At 41.5% G+C, this 18,468-nt stretch overlaps 1 protein-coding gene across 3 annotated transcripts; it reads left to right on the top strand.

Annotated features, from left to right (window-relative positions):
* Positions 1 to 1,954: 1,954 nt before the first annotated feature.
* LOC136444380 (uncharacterized) lies at positions 1,955 to 17,666 on the top strand. 3 transcript variants are annotated; one of them, XM_066441902.1, is made up of 28 exons: positions 1,955 to 2,037; positions 2,440 to 2,682; positions 3,151 to 3,489; positions 3,655 to 3,915; positions 4,332 to 4,466; positions 4,631 to 4,795; positions 5,121 to 5,249; positions 5,368 to 5,658; positions 5,958 to 6,263; positions 6,693 to 7,001; positions 7,394 to 7,490; positions 8,687 to 8,757; positions 9,425 to 9,490; positions 9,995 to 10,128; positions 10,543 to 10,627; positions 11,061 to 11,137; positions 11,544 to 11,678; positions 11,960 to 12,097; positions 12,453 to 12,607; positions 13,025 to 13,160; positions 13,718 to 13,867; positions 14,124 to 14,223; positions 14,762 to 14,841; positions 15,103 to 15,237; positions 15,523 to 15,648; positions 16,033 to 16,190; positions 16,323 to 16,458; positions 16,727 to 17,666. In XM_066441902.1, the coding sequence occupies exons 1-28, from the start codon at positions 1,983 to 1,985 to the stop codon at positions 16,799 to 16,801; spliced, it is 4,287 nt and encodes a 1,428-aa protein (XP_066297999.1). In that variant the 5' UTR covers positions 1,955 to 1,982; the 3' UTR covers positions 16,802 to 17,666. The 3 variants fall into 3 exon arrangements, with proteins under 3 accessions (XP_066297999.1, XP_066298000.1, XP_066298001.1); XM_066441903.1 differs by having other exon boundaries at positions 7,397 to 7,490; XM_066441904.1 differs by lacking the exon at positions 9,425 to 9,490 and having other exon boundaries at positions 1,956 to 2,037.
* Positions 17,667 to 18,468: the final 802 nt, after the last annotated feature.

Here is an 18,468-nt window from a genome sequence, read left to right on the forward strand (position 1 = left end):
GTATATATTGGGGGGGGGGAGGTTCTCTAAAGGGAGTTGTGTAGTCGAGGGACGGCCGCTGATATGAACAGCGGCCGTCCCTCGGCTACACAACTCCCTTGGCTACACAACTCCCTTTAGAGAACCCAATATATACGCCGCTGTCATAGGAAGTCTGCGAAGGAGGCTAGAGTGTTGCAGTGATTGCGGTGTGCTGACTAGGCTGGGGTGCTTCGACAGGAAGGAACGCTACATTTCCGTTTCACATGATAAAGATCTGAAGTTCAGTCACAGCATGTTGGGGGAAATATGGAAACTACAGCAGAAAGATGTCCGTGTTGGCAATGAATATTAGTTTGTCTTTTTTAAAATCTTCAGATTATCATTAAGTTACAAATGTAAGGATTTAGTAATGTGATCATATTACATGTCAAACCAAGTTGTGCAGTCTTCCCACCGTCGTTTGCGAGTCAATGAAATGAATGAAAGCTATCTCTGTTTGTTGTGGCACCGCACATGATATACTGTTCGGTCGACTTCTCATTTTTCCCCACGGAATTTGGAGACTGTTGCACTCCGTTTCCTTGTCCGTGCATGGAATGTAAATAACCCCAATCAATTTGTAACGTACTGTCGACGTTTCTAACTTGACATAAGGCAGGCTGTTTGTGGTGAAAACTGTATCTTGACTTTCTGTAGCCTAACCAACTCAACGTACGCTTATATATAGGTTTCCATAGAATTTGTTGAGGGGAATAGGGGTATCCGCACTTGGTAGGTGCCCCTCTACACAGAGAAGATTAAATCTTTTAACTTCGTTGTGCATTTTACCATAGGCATGCCCCTTGCGAATTTCTTTCTAATTTCCACCTAATACGAACGTCACCACAGTCATTCCTATCATGCCCTTTGTTACCCCTTGATTGTACTACTGTAAGGAGCCTCAGTCATGCACGTTCTTTTGACGTGATGTTTGGTAAATATAATACCCAGGCATACCTGAAGGATAACTGTATTGCACCTGACTGGTCGACTGAACCAACTTCCGTCCAACCAACAAAAACTTCCTCTTGGAAAGTGTTGGTACTGTTGTTGTTTTTTTTTTGTGTGTGTGTGTGTGTGTTTGTGTGTGTGCTTGTGTGCTTGTGTGCTTGTGTGTGTGTGTGTGTGTGTGTGTGTGTGTGTGTGGTGTGTGCGTGCGTGCGCGAGCGAGACAATGCGTGTATTTCTGTGAGTGATTTTAACATATCTGCTAGATATTAACATTGACATCTCAAAGTCTGAAATGTCAGCTTTCTTGTGTATCTTCGATTGGTGCTTCTACAGTTTGATTTCAAGTGTTTGTTGTTTTAAATTTCAAAAATAATTTTTCATACAAAATACCACACAATTCAGTAAAGAAAAGGAGGAAACACTACATGACTCAAGGCTCAAGAGACCCTTTTTTAAGGTAGCAACTTGTGTGGTACAGTCCATTTATTAAACAGCTGTCGTGTGCCAAATGGTAGCCTGTGTTATACAAGCTGAAGCCAAGTAACTACTCTCTAAGCAGAGATATGAGGCTCCGACATAAGTGGAAACAGATTTTAAAGAAATTGTTATTCCTGATAAAGAGGGTATCAAACACCCTTGCCCACACTGCAAAGACCACATTTGAAAAATAAATTAAACTCTACAACTGAATAAGATTCGGATATCTACTTCCGGACGTTTCGAGTGACATACATCTCTCTTTTTAAGCGTAATTGGAACGAACTGGTGGAACGATTATTCAATGTCGCTTAAAACGTCTGGAAGTATTATTATTAATCTCTCCGAGTTTTATCCAGTTGTAGAGTTTTAATTGTATTCATATATTGGTAACCTGGATGTCTAACCTTCATAAACGTTGAAACACCATAATTACGTTACGGAGGTTTGTGTTCTACGGACTCATATTGTATGTTCTGCTTTCAGCGCTACCTCAAAGGAAACGAGACCAGCGGCGTGTGGGCAGCAGAACTATGTATCACTTTGTTCTGTTCGCCTTCTTGTTTCAACCTACGATATGCCAGACCCGTAAGTTCAATTATCATTCACGCGATTCATACACTATTACATAATGGCAACTATTTCCATGCAAGTTATATCAAATGAGAGAGACAATATATATTTTGTCAAGATTAAATGGGGTCATTGTCCATTCCTGTGGGTGCAGACATACAATATTAGAGGCTTTCTTAGACGCACCTTAGACATTTGCTATGATGGTACATGTGATGCGGTTTTTTTCGTTTTTCTTACATTAGATAATGTGATATTGTACATCTAGGAAGTATTCTATGATTGAAAAAGTACCTTAATTTGTCATCAAATGTTTGAAAGTGAACGCATTTAAACGGTCTAATTAAAATCTCTCTACTTTACACGATGGTAGTAATCCAAGATGGACATCCTATATCTGCATGTGTTTTTTTTCAGCTGATTTCCTCAGTCTATTCGGAAGATATTCCAACCAACGTCTACCAAATAACAATGACCTGACACTGCGAGATGTGTCCGAGGAAGAGTGTGCTAGAAGGTGTGTCGATGAACCCGCCTTTGTCTGTCGGTCCTTTGACTACACACGTTCTCTCCAGACGTGTCATCTCAGTAGAGAAAACAGATTTTCCACAGGGACAAGTCTAGAGGGAGCATCAGGGGTATACCATTACGACAAGAAAGGTGAGTGATGTGATAATCATGTCATTAACCGGACGCTTTAGACAGAAAAACCAACGGGCGACAATCGATACAATAGTAGAATCACTCCAATCAGATATTCGAAAGAAAATTGGTTGGTTGAAAATGTCCTTATGTCGTAACGTAAAGGGTGTCATGCAATCTTAATCAACAATATGACGTTTAAATATCAATACATACCTAAGACATATCGCCATGAGTGCTTTACAACAACTCTGTATAATATATCAACATGAATAAATCCCTATACTTGAAGTTCGTGCTAATCTCGACCGAAAATGCAATCAACAATGAATCTGACTGCCTTCATGATAAATGATCTATGAAATATGTTATTTTTCCTCAAGATCTGTTTTGCTAAAACCAACATGAAGAAAATACAAACTTAATGAAAACAGAGACAAGTTTGGAACTATGGAGTAACTATTTGCGTCCACATTCCTTCCCCAGAAACCGTGGTAGATACCGTCCTCATCAACCAGTATCCCCTGGTGCCGTACCCTAATGCCGGGAGGACGTGGTGGACATGTCGGAGCGTTCAAGTCGTTGATGGAACACCAAATCAGGATACGACATACTTTTTCAAATTAGAGTACGTTTACAACGTAGATAATAATGGCGGTTTTACTAGGACGCGGTCCACAAATAGGGGGCCTGGTGAAACATATATCCGAGTCGTCGTACCAAACAATGAGGGCGTGTCTAATCTGCCGATCGGAGTCTTCTCCTGCTCAGGCAGACAAGGTACCCGTCTCTCCAAGGTGTCTACCGTCAAGATGTCCACACAAGGTAACGTTCTACTGGATACCACGATACATTGCTTGATACCATGTTGCCCATTTTTGACGTTATCATAAATGTCCATGTCAACGGAAATGGGGAATTCTAACTTCATGTCATAGGTATTTTCAGTCGAAAATTAATACTAATTTACGTTAAAATTTTCTTGTACAGCTACCTTAAAGCCAACAACAATGACCCTGACGGTGAACCGGGGGGATCCGGTTATTTTGACGACGTCAGAAGCAGGTGGAAATGGTGACGTTGTCTGGGAGAAACGTAACGTAAATAGCAGGCTTCGCAACTGGCAAACGCCTGGGACCAGCCTAGACCTGACGTCAGACGCAAAGGTGTCAGACGAAGGGAACTACGTGTTCTACAGACAGAATGAACAAGACAAGGCCTTGGTCGGAATCACACGCCTCATTGTCAGGGGTGAGTACACAGATAATGCTGCATCTATTATACTGTTCACCATTGTAAAGATCCAGTCAGTAGAACTGTTACCGTTCAAATTCATTATCGTTCGACCTAGTTTTTTCACGGGAAAAGTATCAAGTGAGATAAAGACCACATTAATGTTTTTGTAATATTATATGATAAATGAGAAAGAAATGTAAACAAGCAAAGCCCATATCATATCACTGCTTGATTTTCTTTTCATACTAGAAAAGTGTTAGTTTTGATTACGTGAAGGCAGCTTGATTTGCTGTTTAGCGGCATCAAATATACATAACCATCAGCATCAAGTGATCCATTGCAATATCAACATATTCCAATACCTTAAAGGTTGATAGATATGGACTCGACACGGACTCTGCTAATTTTATGTAATATGTTTAAACGTACAGGATGCCCTGCTGGCAAGTATGGAGTTCCGTCTTGTACCTACGACTGTCCAGTCTGTTACCATGGTGGCTGGTGTGATGACGTCAGCGGGGAATGTGTGTGCCCTCCTGGGTTTAGGGGCAAAAACTGTGAACTTGGTAAGACATTGCCATCCGAATTTATTTTCCAAAACCAATATTTCATTATCATATATTTTGAATATATATTGCACATATTTTAATATACACAGTGGTAAAAACGTGGTGACTTAACTGCGGTAGCAATTTACGTAAAACCATTCTTGTTTTTATTTTCAACTCAGGCTGCGCTAGTATCACCTACGGTCAGAGCTGTCAATGGGACTGTAACAATGCCGACATAAGCGGTGACACCGATGACCCAAACTGCCGGCGGGTGATGTTGTGTCTCCCTGATCCTTACGGCTGTTCCTGTGCCCGGGGGTGGAAGGGACTGGACTGTCAAACACGTGAGTGGGGTTTGCTGTTTTTTTAATAAAAACAATTTCAGAATTGTATGGATCTGAAATCAACAATTAAAAGAATTCTAGCTGAAAATAGAAGGATCCATGCAGTTTTTAACTTATTTCAGACCATCCTACACGCTTTGCGTTTGGAACTCTTTTTTTTTCCAATTGGTGAACATAAACCCTATGCAGATGATAGCATGGAAAATCTAGACATTGTTGGTTGCTCCTTTTTTTGGCTGGATGATTATCAACGAACCATCAGAAAAGTGGGGCTACCAGAAAATGTTACTATTTTCTATCTTAACATTGAATATTTTCCTTACAGAATGTGCGGCTGGTGAATACGGTGCTGGTTGCACACAGCGGTGTGACTGTAACAACGGTGCGACATGTGACCCAGTGAAGGGGTGTGTCTGTGTGGGGGACTGGACTGGGCCGAAGTGCGAGGACAAGAGTAAGCTAGACGCATCCACATTTCCCATCCCATTTTATTGAATAACGTTGAATACGCTGTAACTTCTATTCATTCATTATTTTGTACATTCAGAAGCGCTTGTTTACTTGTGTTGCAGAGTTCAGACTCGTAGTAGACCCGCCATCCCTACACATCACAAACGCCACCGCCAATGCTGACGTCACGGTCACGTGTTCATGCCACCCAGGGGTAGTAGATAACTGTCCTGAACTGACAGTTGAACACGTGGGTGGTGATCAGGCGCTTCAATCCCTGCGGAGGTTTCCAGACCAACCCAACAGCCGTTGGAAAGCTCTTAGGTTTACCCCGGAGCAAAAGTTAGCCACACGGATGTTTAGCTGTAGCGCTGATACTGAGTATCAAGACACCACGACGTTTACAGTTACAGGTAAGAAAAGAACCACAAAACTTGTCATTGTTGAAAATATCAATGTATTTGCCATTAATTTCTGTCCGGAGAAACCACATAGCAGCACGATGAATAAAAATTACATAGCAGGGTGGGAAAGAGGATAACTTGTAAACTATATTGTTGCTGTTAGACCATCTGAAAAGGACTTTTGAAAAATTACGCTAAGAGAAAGATATAGAATTCATGTAACGTTCTTATGTTTCAAGAGAGAGAAAGCAAGAGAGGGATAGAAAGATAGAGGGCTGTAACTCATACATGATGTTCTTTTTTTCCAGGAATGTCACCACAGGTGGCCCGATTCGGAACGAACACTCCAAACACCGGGCCTATCGAGTTGAACACAGGTACACACGTAACATTTGTGTGTGAGACCACGGGAGACCCGCTGCCACAGACTTCGGATGTCTCCATCATGTTAAGTAATCGCAAACTATCCTCGTCAACAGAGATGTCCACTAGGGGAACCACAGTCCACAGCACTTTGCTACGAAACGTTTCCACCACTGATGCGGGACAGTACGGCTGTACAGTCATGACAGTAGCGGGACAGGACAACAGGGTGGTGTCAGTTGTCGTAAAAGGTTAGTACATCGTTACATATAGTACATCCATTCGTTGTAAAATAAACTAACCTACCCTCGCGTGTTACAGACATCTTTATTGACACTACAAAACTTTCGTAAGGTCTTCTACAACTATACAAACAAAAAAGTGAATACAAATTGATTAAGCTACGTACAATAATACATAAGTTGGAAATGACAAGAAACTCTCAAAACAATATAAGGAAAACCGTCGCAGCATTCTTAGATAGAAAGTTCTTAGATAGAGTTACTGTTTTGTTAGCCACGTGGTAACGTTGTTGCTGTGGTCATTTGTTGTGTGATCAGACAGGACGTTTTAGTATCATCCAATTGACAAAATTATGTCAGAAGATGTTTAGAACTTCCTCCTAGAACAACAATCTTATTACTGATCAAATTAAAACTTTCTCTGTGGTTCAACTTTAGTCCCACCGACCACAACAGTCCCTCCACCCGTCCGTGCCACAAGCCCAACAGAACTGGCCGTGGGCGTACAACTCAGCAAATTGGATTTGACGGGAGACGGTGAGATCGTCGCTAAGGACATTGAGTACAAACTATCCAACGAGTCGTCTTGGAAAACCCTTGAAAATACTGAAGAGGGAGAAGTGAGGATAATGAATCTGTCACCCAACACGACCTACAACGTACGGCTGGTTCTGAGCCGCCCGGGGGAGGGAGGGAGAGGGAGACCTGGTCCTGCTACAACTGTGTCAACTCTAACAACTATGGCAGGTAGGACAGACGTATCTAACATTATATTACTTCACATGATCAACCTGTTGAAAGTGCTGGTAACCATGTAGATTGATCACAACACATGTCAGGATTTCAAAATCTAACTGCAGTCTTGAACCAGAAGAGGGGATGCTTCGATTCACTTAAGCTTATACAACTACCATTGGAATACCAATGAACATAAGTACAGAAAGACTTTCTAGTGCGATGAAAAGTAGTATATTATCATTCAATAACATAGTTTCTCCTACTGTTGAAGCACTATGGATGTACAGTACATCGGTATTGTAAGCTACAACCTCTGAAAATATACCTCATTGTACATTCATGAGCTAGCATAATTCTCTATCGTTCACAATCTCTGTAACGATGCACCCTCCCGATCCCAGCAGCAGCCCAGTCTTCAGCCGGAGCCATCGCTGGGGGAGTCGTCGCTGCCTTGCTGCTCTTGATACTACTGGCGGGCGTTGGGCTTTTCCTCTGGAGGTAATTACCATTATGTATGGATGGTAGCAACTTGTAGAAAACATTTTAAACTCTATGTGTAACTGCCAAAACACTCTAACAGTTATTGTTTTCAGTTCCCAATCCGACATCTGCACAAGTGTGAACCTCATTAAACGTCAAGCAGGACCAATGGCAGCACGCCTTATTACTTCCTATCATTAGTCGTCAATTCTGTCTGTACTGTCAATGTGAATATGCAGATTCATAGCCATGCCTTTTTTGGCGACGCCTCAGGGGCGAGCCAAATTTTTACTATATTGTGTGCAGATTGCAAGAATTCTAGGAATTGTACAGGAATGTGAAAGTCCATGGGACGATAACTCAAGAATGCCTGGATGTATAGTCTTCATATTTTGTAGGTGGGTAGGTCTGTGGGAGACCTTGTAATGATTGGATTTTGGGCCCCCTAGCGACTTTCTATGGTACTGCAGGGGAACTTTCACTTTTCAAATCTCGTCTTCTGAACATGCTATAGTCATGATTTTTAAGTGGTGGGTAGCTCTTTGTTAGGAAAATATGTCCTGTAGATTTGGACCCCCTAGCGCATATTTTTGGAACTGCAGGAGCTGATTTTGACTCAAACTTTGAAAGAGAATAACGCAAGAAGGGGATGACGGATCATCATAATTTTTGGTGTGTAGATAGCTTAAGTGATGATTTACATAATCATATGCCAATTATGCAAATCAATATCTGATTTGCATAATTAATGAGGACAGTTAATAAATCAGCTGCATTCTATTATAGGACTCTCAAACACATGACATATGTAACTGAGAAAGAGATAAATATCAATAGATATCAATAATGCAAATTGATACTTAATTTGCATTATTGATGACAAAATACTATAAATCCTTAGTGGTAAATGATGGAGATTTCATTTTTGCACCATTTGGAAGTTAAGTAAATGTGGCCACTATTAGACACAAATCTTGCATAGAGGGCCTCATTTACATAATTTATGAGGAAATGGTACGATATCTTTTGTTGTGAAAACAAGATTTTCATCAATTGGACAACTTGTGATATTTTGGTAGAGAAGGTGATCGACTGATATGATTTATGCGAGGTCCTTATTTGCATGTGGGCTTAAAACGAAAACGTAAACAGAGACCACCGTCGCCATGGCAACATCTTTTTATGTTGCCAATCTTGTTGATTCTTATTTGCAGGAGGAAGGGGTCACCATCTCCGCGGCTCGGCAAAGTAAAGAAGAAGACAGCCACCACTTCAAGACCTCCTGGTAAGTGTACCCTGACTCGTATGTTTCTGAGACATGGACAGAGTAAGCCTTGTAGGCCATCGTGTGTACAAATTTCCATTTCTTTCGCACGCTAACATTGCTAAGGCTACATTCCCGTCATACCGTCTGATTCCCTTCCATGTCCACCCTGCAAAAACCCTGACTCTGTCTTACCACGCCAAAGCCCTGGCAACAAGGCTAGGGTTCGAAGACCCGATGCAGACCGTCCCAGTGCATGTATACCCTTTGTCGATGTCGATTCCCGCGAACCCATCACCCCAAAACCCAACTTTCACCGAAGGAAGTTGTGGCTTCCAAATTTCTCAATCTTATCTTATCTTACCTTACCTTATTTGACCAATTTTGTGCATTTGATTACCCTAGCGGTCATGTAACGTCATAACTTATGTATCAATCAATCAATCAATCAATCAATCAATCAAACAAACAAACAAACGAAGAATGGATTGTGTGAAATTGTTGAACATTTGCTTTCGTTGGCAACGTACGCGTGTATTTGAGTTGTTACTAATTTACTTGAACTATTCATTCGCAATGCAATGTATCACACATTGATCCCTATCCTTATCCCAGAAACCCCTTGCCCCTTACAGAATATGATCAATCATTTTTATGTCGCCCCGCCCCTCCCCCTCGTTGTTTACAGAGCCGGCGCCGGCGGAGGATCCGCCACCACAAGTTAATATCTATGATGAAATCCCCGGGCCCCCTGGTAAGCCAATGGGTATTGCAGCAGCCACTGGTACTGTCCTTGGTGCTGACGTAGTTAGGTGGAACTTTGTAGCAAATCGTTGGTGATGCCTATTTTTGGGGTTCTTAGATAGTTTGAATGCTGTTCACTCTTCTTCGGTGGTAGATTTGCACAGTCATGTGAAGCAAAGGGTGGTGTAACTGAATGTATTGCATGTTTTTACTACATCTAACTGATGCCAGTTTTCCACGGTGCACGGACCTATCGGTTGGGCCTTTCCTGTCATTTTTGCCAACTATCGTCTCTTTATTTCAACCATCGACAGACATATTTTTCAACTGTTCGCAGCCATGTTCCTTTAACCATAGACATCCATTCTATGTGTAGATACTGCAACGACCATTTAGTGGTCGATAGAATAGTCGTTGGATAATCACTTGGAGGTAGATTGCATCGGTGCTTATACACGGTTATACGAAAGTGCTGTTAGTACTGAGTTTATCTTTATCACCATCTTCCACTCAGACCCTCTCCCTAGACCGGACATACCACTGGAGGATGGGGAGTTGTTGGAAGAAAACCCGTACAGAGTACTGATAGACGCCTTGCCTGACTATGTTAACCAGCTCGGACCTGATGGCATCAAGAAAGAGTTTTCTGTAAGTCTTCATTACATAACTTCGCATATTGAAAATAAGTAAAATGTGTGTTTTTTTGCGATTGAGTGATTTGGTAATGTTGAAAAGGATAAAACACACAACAAGGTATTGCCAAAAACGAAGTCCTAAGGAATGCGTCCGTGGAATTCCTAGAATATTTGCGACATCAATCGCAGTACTATACTATCGGCTCCACCCCTGAGCCGTCGCCAAAAAACATATCTCTTAAGTTGGTATTCAACGCTGTACTGAGAATTGTGCGACATTCTGCTGCGTCTGCAATTTGGCAGTGAAATAGTTGTCACTATAATCTCAGAAAACTTTACATTCAGACGTTTTCAAGTGTGACTTCAACAAAATGTAGTTCGCCACAGATAGTTGATTAATATCCGACATTTTCTCTAATTTCCTTAGACCATCAGCGATCACCGTCATCCATATGCTGTGTCTAAAAAGCCAGGAAACGTGGCCAAGAACCGGTACAAGAACATCGTCTCCTGTGAGTATTTCTCTCTAAACATGTACATGTACAATCACCGGTTTGCCTTCCCCATACCATGGCAATGATGTGCTTAGTACAAATGTAATACATACACTGATAATGTGTTTAATAATGACATCGTGCTACGCTTACAATGCTCTCTGTAATCGTAACACTATCTTTCTTCTGAATGCTTGGTCTTATCTTCTGCACTTCGATGCAACCTGTTCGCAATTTTCACAATCTATTCTGAAGTGCATGTTTTTCGTAAATCACAAGTTACAATACTTGATATGAACATCTTGTAGTTGATAATGATGGTGATTATGATAAAGAGTTCTAATGCGATCCTTTAGCTGCATGCGGGTCAATCTGCGTCTCTTAAAACCGTTAATACTACATGTACTTCGTTGTCTGATCTGGTACTTCATCCCCTACATTGTTGTTCCAGACGACCACTCGCGCGTTATCCTGCAGGACCAGCCGAGCCGGCCCAACTCAGACTACATCAACGCCAGCTACATAGATGTACGTTCAACTACAGTAGTAAATACTTGTCTAGACTACTACTTTTGAATCAATTTCTCGAGTTTTGAGAAAGTATTTTAGGCTGAACTTTTACTTCGGCATTCGCACTTTAGTTGGAATTAGGAAGTTTTTCAAAGACCCTCCTATTAGTGAGTTAACTTTACTTTGCTCGATTTGACACGATTTCCAAAACTTTGTAAAATATATTGTATTAACTGTATCTATTTAAGACAAAATATTATAACTCATTTGAAATTCGTCTATTCCTTTATTGTGTTCTCCGTGTGAGAAGATACTCCCAGGCGTAGACATAGGGTTAGCAGTCGATAACTCAATGTCAATACCTTAAGCTTGGCTATCACGTGTGCCCTTGACACCATCATGAACCACATGTCTCCTCTACTAGGGTTACGACAAAGTGAAAGCGTTCGTCGCGTGCCAGGGGCCGAAGCAAGACACCAGCCGGGACATGTGGCGTATGGTCTGGCAGGAGAGGACCGCCTGCATCGTCATGGTAACCAACCTGGTGGAGAATGGAAGGGTAAGAAACAACTCTATGTCCTTTTCATCTCCCTTCTTTCTCCTCTCCCTCTCTCTCTCTCTCTCTCTCTCTCTCTCTCTCTCTCTCTCTCTCTCTCTCTCTCTCTCTCACTCTCCCTCCCTCCCTCCCTCCCTCCCCACCTTCTAGTTTCCCTTTCTCTTCCTCTCTATACTAGTTGTTTCTATAATAGACGTACTGATCTTTCTAGCTCGGTGCAGGATCTTTAACTTTAAACTAAAATGTCCTATACATTTCATGTTGCACCTGTGTACGCCATGCAGGCGAAGTGTGAGCGGTACTGGCCGGAGGAGAACAATGAGTACGAGAACAACGTGCAGACGTACGGGGACATCACGGTCACAGCAGAGAAGGTCAGCACCATGGCGGACTACGCGCTCAGGATGCTGCAGATACAAAAGGTATAGAGGTTAAACTTTGTATTTGGTTTTAACATCATTCCAATAGCAAATATTTCAGTTTTGTATCTCTTTGTTTTGAAGTTGTTGTTTTTGCATTAGACTCTCTTGGGTGATGCTTAACTTGCTTCCCATCATACATGGATCCATAGATATCAATTACATTTGAGGTGACAATTTGTTGCAAATTTGAACATATATTTGTTTTTGAATAATCTATGTGGGTCTTCTTGTCCTCGTGGCATGTGAGTTGCTTCCTTGTATCCTTATTCCCCCATTCCCTTAAAAAAAAAACCTACCTAGAAGTCACACGTTTGATATAGCCAAAGGTTCATGACAGCCATGCATTCATTTCTAGGCTGGCGTGGACGAGGTGCGGGAGGTGCTACACTTTCAATACACGAGCTGGCCGGACTATGGTGTACCCAAGCACCCTACGTCAACCATCAACTTCGTCAAGAGGGTCAAGGCGTCCATTCCTCGCGGGGCTGGACCGACCATCGTACACTGCAGGTAAGTGTATGGAATATACTAGTAGTCTACCCTGTCAACGGCCGCATGGTTTGAATGCAAAAGTCATTGAGTTTGTGGCAAGGCTGAATATATGTAATTATTTTGAAACTGGAAATACAGAATGAGAAAACTTTGCAAGTGCTTAATTCAGTAATTGACATTATGCCTATGACTGTGCAAATTGGAGATAATTGTCTAAATAGTTACTTTACTGACTGTTATAACTCTTAACTCAAATGCTTCTTTGGTTGAAACTTTCAAAATATTCATACATATGTATAATGTATTCAGCCAAGAGCCATGACCTCAATGCAACATAAATGCACTGTTGCAGCCAGCAACTCAATATTGTCTGGAACGTTGAAACAATCAAGACGTATATTTACACTCATTTTTCCCCAATCCCGTCAACACCAGCGCGGGTGTGGGGAGATCTGGTACCTTCATCACCATCGCCGCCATGTTGGACATGATCGAGGAAGAGGGCGCCATCAACGTACACGACTTCGTAGATGCCATGCGCGAGAACAGGATGACCATGGTGCAAACTCCGGTAGGTGGCGCTTGTCGTGCATGATACAACGTGCCAACAGTAGCGTGCCACACTGACTGATTTTACTACTTGTAAATTCTTAGCTATCAAATTAAGGCAGTAAAGCACAGCTGCTCCGACAGTCGGAATTCTTGCCTTTACATTCTGCATAATGCATATCCCCCACAAAAAACATTCAAGAGATATTCCGCGATATTTTTCTGCATAAAATAAGTAATATTGACTCGTCCTTGTCATTCTATGATTCACTATAACGGCACACAAACATTAACAATTTGTGCTTCTTCTATATAAAGCTATGGAAAGGTAGTCCCAAAGCCTTTTTGAGGCCGTAGGGGCCGTAGGTTGTAATCCACCGTGTCTAGCCCAACCCTCTCCTGAGAGTGAGGGAAGGACAGGAATGCCAGGAATCGAACCCGTGGCCTCTAGATCTCCTGTCCGCTAACCTAGCCACTCGAGCTCGGTCATTCGACTATATAAAATATATTTTTTCTGCATAGTCAGTGTTTTTCAATTCTTTACCTTGTTGTTTACTTTCTCCTCTGCTCTGTAAACAGGACCAGTACGCGTTCATCTACACGGCCCTGCTGGAGGCCACACAGTGCGGCAACACCACCATTCCTGCGGACGAATTCCGCGATAGGTTCAGTACTCTCACCCGCAAGAACCCCAAAACCGGTTTGAATGCATTCCAAGAGGAGTTCAAGGTATTACAGACGTAATCTTCAATAAAACGTCCATTATAGAATAGAATAACTTTTTGTCTGCTGTGTAGCTGCTATGTACGAAGTGCAAAGGCGAAATGTTGGGGGGAAACGTAATGTCATGAACTTTCAAAGCTTTCATTTTAGACGTAGACATGGACTGATTTTGAGTCAGTTTTTTTCCTTAGCTGTGCTCTAGATAACCGTGAATCATACTTTCATGCCAAAATTATTATTTCATCATTTCTTGTTTCATTAGAGACTGGCTCGGGTCTGTCCACCCCTGGCGCCAGACAAGACCAGGTCGGCCCTGTCACCGATGAACAAGAACAAGAACCGCTTCTCTCACATCCTTGCCAGTGCGTCAAATTACTTTTTATAGCGTAGATGTTACACACTATCATAGTGTTACTGAAGCCCCCCTCTCACTAGACCCGCGGTACGCTGGCCGCGTCGCTGCGTCCTAAACTGGATTTGTGTTACCCTTGACTTTATAGTGAGAATATCGTTCAAAACGCACAAGTATGACCAAAAAGACAACAAAACACACAAAGCTTAAAAAGATTCGTTTTTTGTTGATGAAATTCGTTGAGTGCTTTGTTAATTCGGTCGGCCGCAGCAACGCCGCCAGCGTGCCGCGGGTCCAGTGAGCGGGAGGCTTTAGAGCCATATAATCGTCCTAGTTTGGCCAGTAGACTGACGTTCCACATGTTTTATAGCGACAAAGAAAGGGGTTCATGAAAATAAAAATGGCACACTTGGGTTGTTCAAATCGCAAAAGGTAATATTTTGTCTAATACAGAATGCGGAAATAAATTCCAGGGAAATTACAAGTATCAACACTGAATACAAGCATGCACAATTGATAATCAATATGGCTGTGCCATCTGTCGTTAGGTGACAGTAACCGCCCCATGCTGACTCCCAGACCCGGCGACCCACCAGGCACCGACTACATCAACGCAGACTTCCTGGATGTACGTATACGTAACCATACTACATAAAAACTTTTAAGCGACGCCTCAGAGGCGGATCTCTTAATGTAGTACCACGTCTGTATTGAGAATATTTCACCATCGCATTCTCTTAGAAATTGGACTTTTCTTAGTTCATTTGGGGTGTGGCGTTTGTACAGAAAAGGTATTTGTTACAACATAATATAAGAATACTTTCATTAACATGTTCGTTACAACGTAAACAAAATTTCCATATATGTATTAACAATGCCTCACTTCCAGGGCTACAAGCGGAAAGACGCGTTCCTCGTCACACAATCACCGCTGCCCGGCACCGTCAGTGACTTCTGGCGCATGCTCAGTGATCACAGATCAGTCTCAGTAATCATGCTGAACCAACTAAACCCGAAGGACAAGGTGAGAAACTTCGGGAAAAGATCTTTATATCCAAGAGCCAGCTCCCCAATTTTTAGATAGTCGTCTGTTCTTTCTTGCCTCTACAGTTTTCATATAAAGTTGTGATTAAGATTTTCATTTGATACACTTGATTATGAAGTGCATGGCGTGAAGTGATATGGTAATCCTTCTTAGAATTCCAAAAAAGATTCTCCAATTTGTACATAATGACAGATCCCAGATTAGAAGAAGTTAGAAGATGCTGACAACCATGTTGCTAGCTGTTGTTCTATGCTTTCCTTACAGAGCGTTGTTAAGTACTGGCCAGATGTGGGCTCCAAAACGTTCGACGCTCTTGAGGTGGAGATGATGTCGGAGAGACGAGAAAAGAGCGCCATCGTGCGGCAGTTCAAGATGTCCTCGAACACGAAGGTGGGTCAAGTACGACAGCAAACTAGACCTGGTCATTAAAGGAACACTGAGGGACTACTGATAAGTTACTGTCAATCAATTGATTGTTGCAATGTACCTTGTCTGTTGGAGTTGAATGTATTAGAATATACTGTAAATGCATTTAAGTTCGCGTGGTTTTTATTTCGCGCAAAGGCAAAAATTGAGTGTTTGCGGTGGCTTTAAATTCACGGTGAAACTGTCGGGGCGAAAACATTTCTGCATTTACAGTTATCAATAATAGTATTTGGCTAATGCTTAACACGAAGATTCAAAGTTCCTTTCAAAACTTATTTTTGGTTCTTTGTCAGATAGAGACGTATGGAGTGAATTCGAAGTGTTCTAATTTGTTTCCTCTTTTCGTAGCTCAATCACCAATCGAACATTGTTCATCAGTTTGAGTTCACGGCCTGGCCGAGCGGTCGTTCAACTCCGACCTCTGTGGACGATTTGTTAGAACTGTTGGGATTGGTGGAGAAGTGGCAGCAGCAATCCGGCAACGGACCAATCACAGTGCATTGCATGTAACTATTACTTCTCAAAATTAAGCATCCTCTGCTTTTATGATAACTTTGTCTTTGTAGTTGTTGTACAAACAACTATCATCTGGTCAGAATTTGAAGGCTTTATTTTTATTTTGCTTCCATTTATTTCAGCGACGGTGTGGGCCGAAGTGGCGTGTTCTGCACAGCGCATGCGCTGTTAGACAGGTTAAAGACAGAGCAGGTTGTTGACGTGTTCCAGGCGGTGAAGACTCTGAGGAATCACCGGCCAAACATGGTGGAGACCGAGGTTAGTACCGGCTGTGTGTGTGTGAGTGTGTGTTTGTGTGTGTGTGTGTGTGTGTGTGTGTGTGTGTGTGTGTGTGTGTGTGTGTGTGTGTGTGTGTGTGTGTGTGTGTGTGTGTGTGTGTGTATGTGTGTGTGTGAGTGTGTGTGTGTGTGTGTGTATGTGTGTGTGTGTGTGTGCGCGTATCCTTGAAATCTAGTTAGCTCCTTATTCAGTCTGTATGCTACCAGCTATAGATAGCTTATCAATGTTTCTATGCATTCCTACCCAGGAGCAGTACCAATTCTGCTACCAGGTGGCGCTTGCGTACCTGGCCTCCTTCGACACGTATGCAAACTTCAAGTAAGGGGTTTGTCACCAAGGACACCAAAATATGACCAAGGCTTCTTCGGAAAACATTCCAGCTTAAGTTTCTAAGGAAATGTTGCTAGAACATTTGATACAGGTTAATGGATCAAATTGTAAGTTAGTTAACTTCAGTGTTGCACATGTATTTCATAGTATTTAGTTTTGTTCCTACTTAATGTATTGATGCAATTATGTTCGATATATAGCGTATCCGTATGTGTAACAGATACATTTGAGGATGTTATTCAACAACTAGCATACCCCAGCGTTCATCAGATGTTTGGATGATTTCTTGATAGCTATTATTCTATGCTTGTTATCATATTGTTCTTATTGAAATCTTTCGTACGCGGAGTTATATAGTAGGTTACAGCCATGACGTAAAATTTATCTTATTCTATTACATTACTCATTGTTCCATTAACAGTATTATTTTCAATGTATACATATCAACGTCATCCACGGACATTTTGCATAGTGCTCTATTTTCTATCGCTGTTGCATTTATTTCATGTTTATCTTGTATTGAGTAGTTATTCTTTTTGTGATTTTGTTGAAAATTGTCTGAGAGGTTAAAACGCTTTATATACAGTATTTTTTTTTTTTTGAAGCAAACATTGTGTTATGCCGCTTGTATCATATTCCAGTTTTGTTACTTTGTTTAATTGTATTGTTTTGTTCTTTACATTATTGAGGATGTTTCAACATACCAAGTATAACAAGTATAGAGGTATAGTCGAGTCTTATGTACAGTAGTACAATATATGAGTCGTCAGTTTGTAATTTTGTTATTACCAATTATTCTATTTTAACAGAGGCACTATTTTAGTATTTGAAGAACTTAAAGGCTTGATGCTGAAATATTTTTTTGTCTTCTTTATCCTTTAGTTTTGTTATTTGATACACCATATGCAAGATAGTATTTCTCCATGCGCGCCATGTTGAAATATTTTACTTTACAACTTTGTCAGGCACTCATTTTTGCCGTGTTTAATATTCAAGTATCTCATCCAGCACACCGGTTCTGACTGCCTCAACCTTTCAGAACATTCCTTTTTTTAAATGTCATGGGGGTGTCTTATCTTTTTTATATCCCTTTTTTACACATCTTTCATCTTCAAATCTTTCATCTTCAAATCTTTAGAAACTTCCTTTCTGTGCGCTATACAAACGGCACTTATGTTTATCAAACTGAACAAACTGTGGGTTATACTAGTTTTATACTACTTTGACAAAACCAAGAACCTATAATCTAGAATGGACAGTTCCATCAAGTACGACAACAGCGATTTTAGGAGGGTGGTCTAAAAAGGTGACGCATAATAGTTCTAAACGTTGCAAACGAAGTTAACAGCGTATGGACAAAACCTTCGTTAGGATCAAACTGGGACAACATCTTGTTGACATTTGATTTGACCAATGCAAATCTTAACATCGCATTTCCGTTGTGGACGGCATTCAGACAGACTTGCGTGTATTTCCATCACGGGTACCCGACTCACACGGAATACTGCGTTTTCCCCGACGTGCAGTGACAGGGACAATCGTTAAACCCACCTTCGATGTTTTGATGGATTGACAACTTGCAACAAGGTACGTATATTTATACATGTGTTCAGGTATCAGTTTTGTTTATTCTTCACCTTAATACCTATTTGGATAATA

The sequence above is a fragment of the Branchiostoma lanceolatum genome, chromosome 11 (assembly GCF_035083965.1).
Source record: "Branchiostoma lanceolatum isolate klBraLanc5 chromosome 11, klBraLanc5.hap2, whole genome shotgun sequence".
NCBI classification, from domain to species: Eukaryota; Metazoa; Chordata; class Leptocardii; order Amphioxiformes; family Branchiostomatidae; genus Branchiostoma; species Branchiostoma lanceolatum.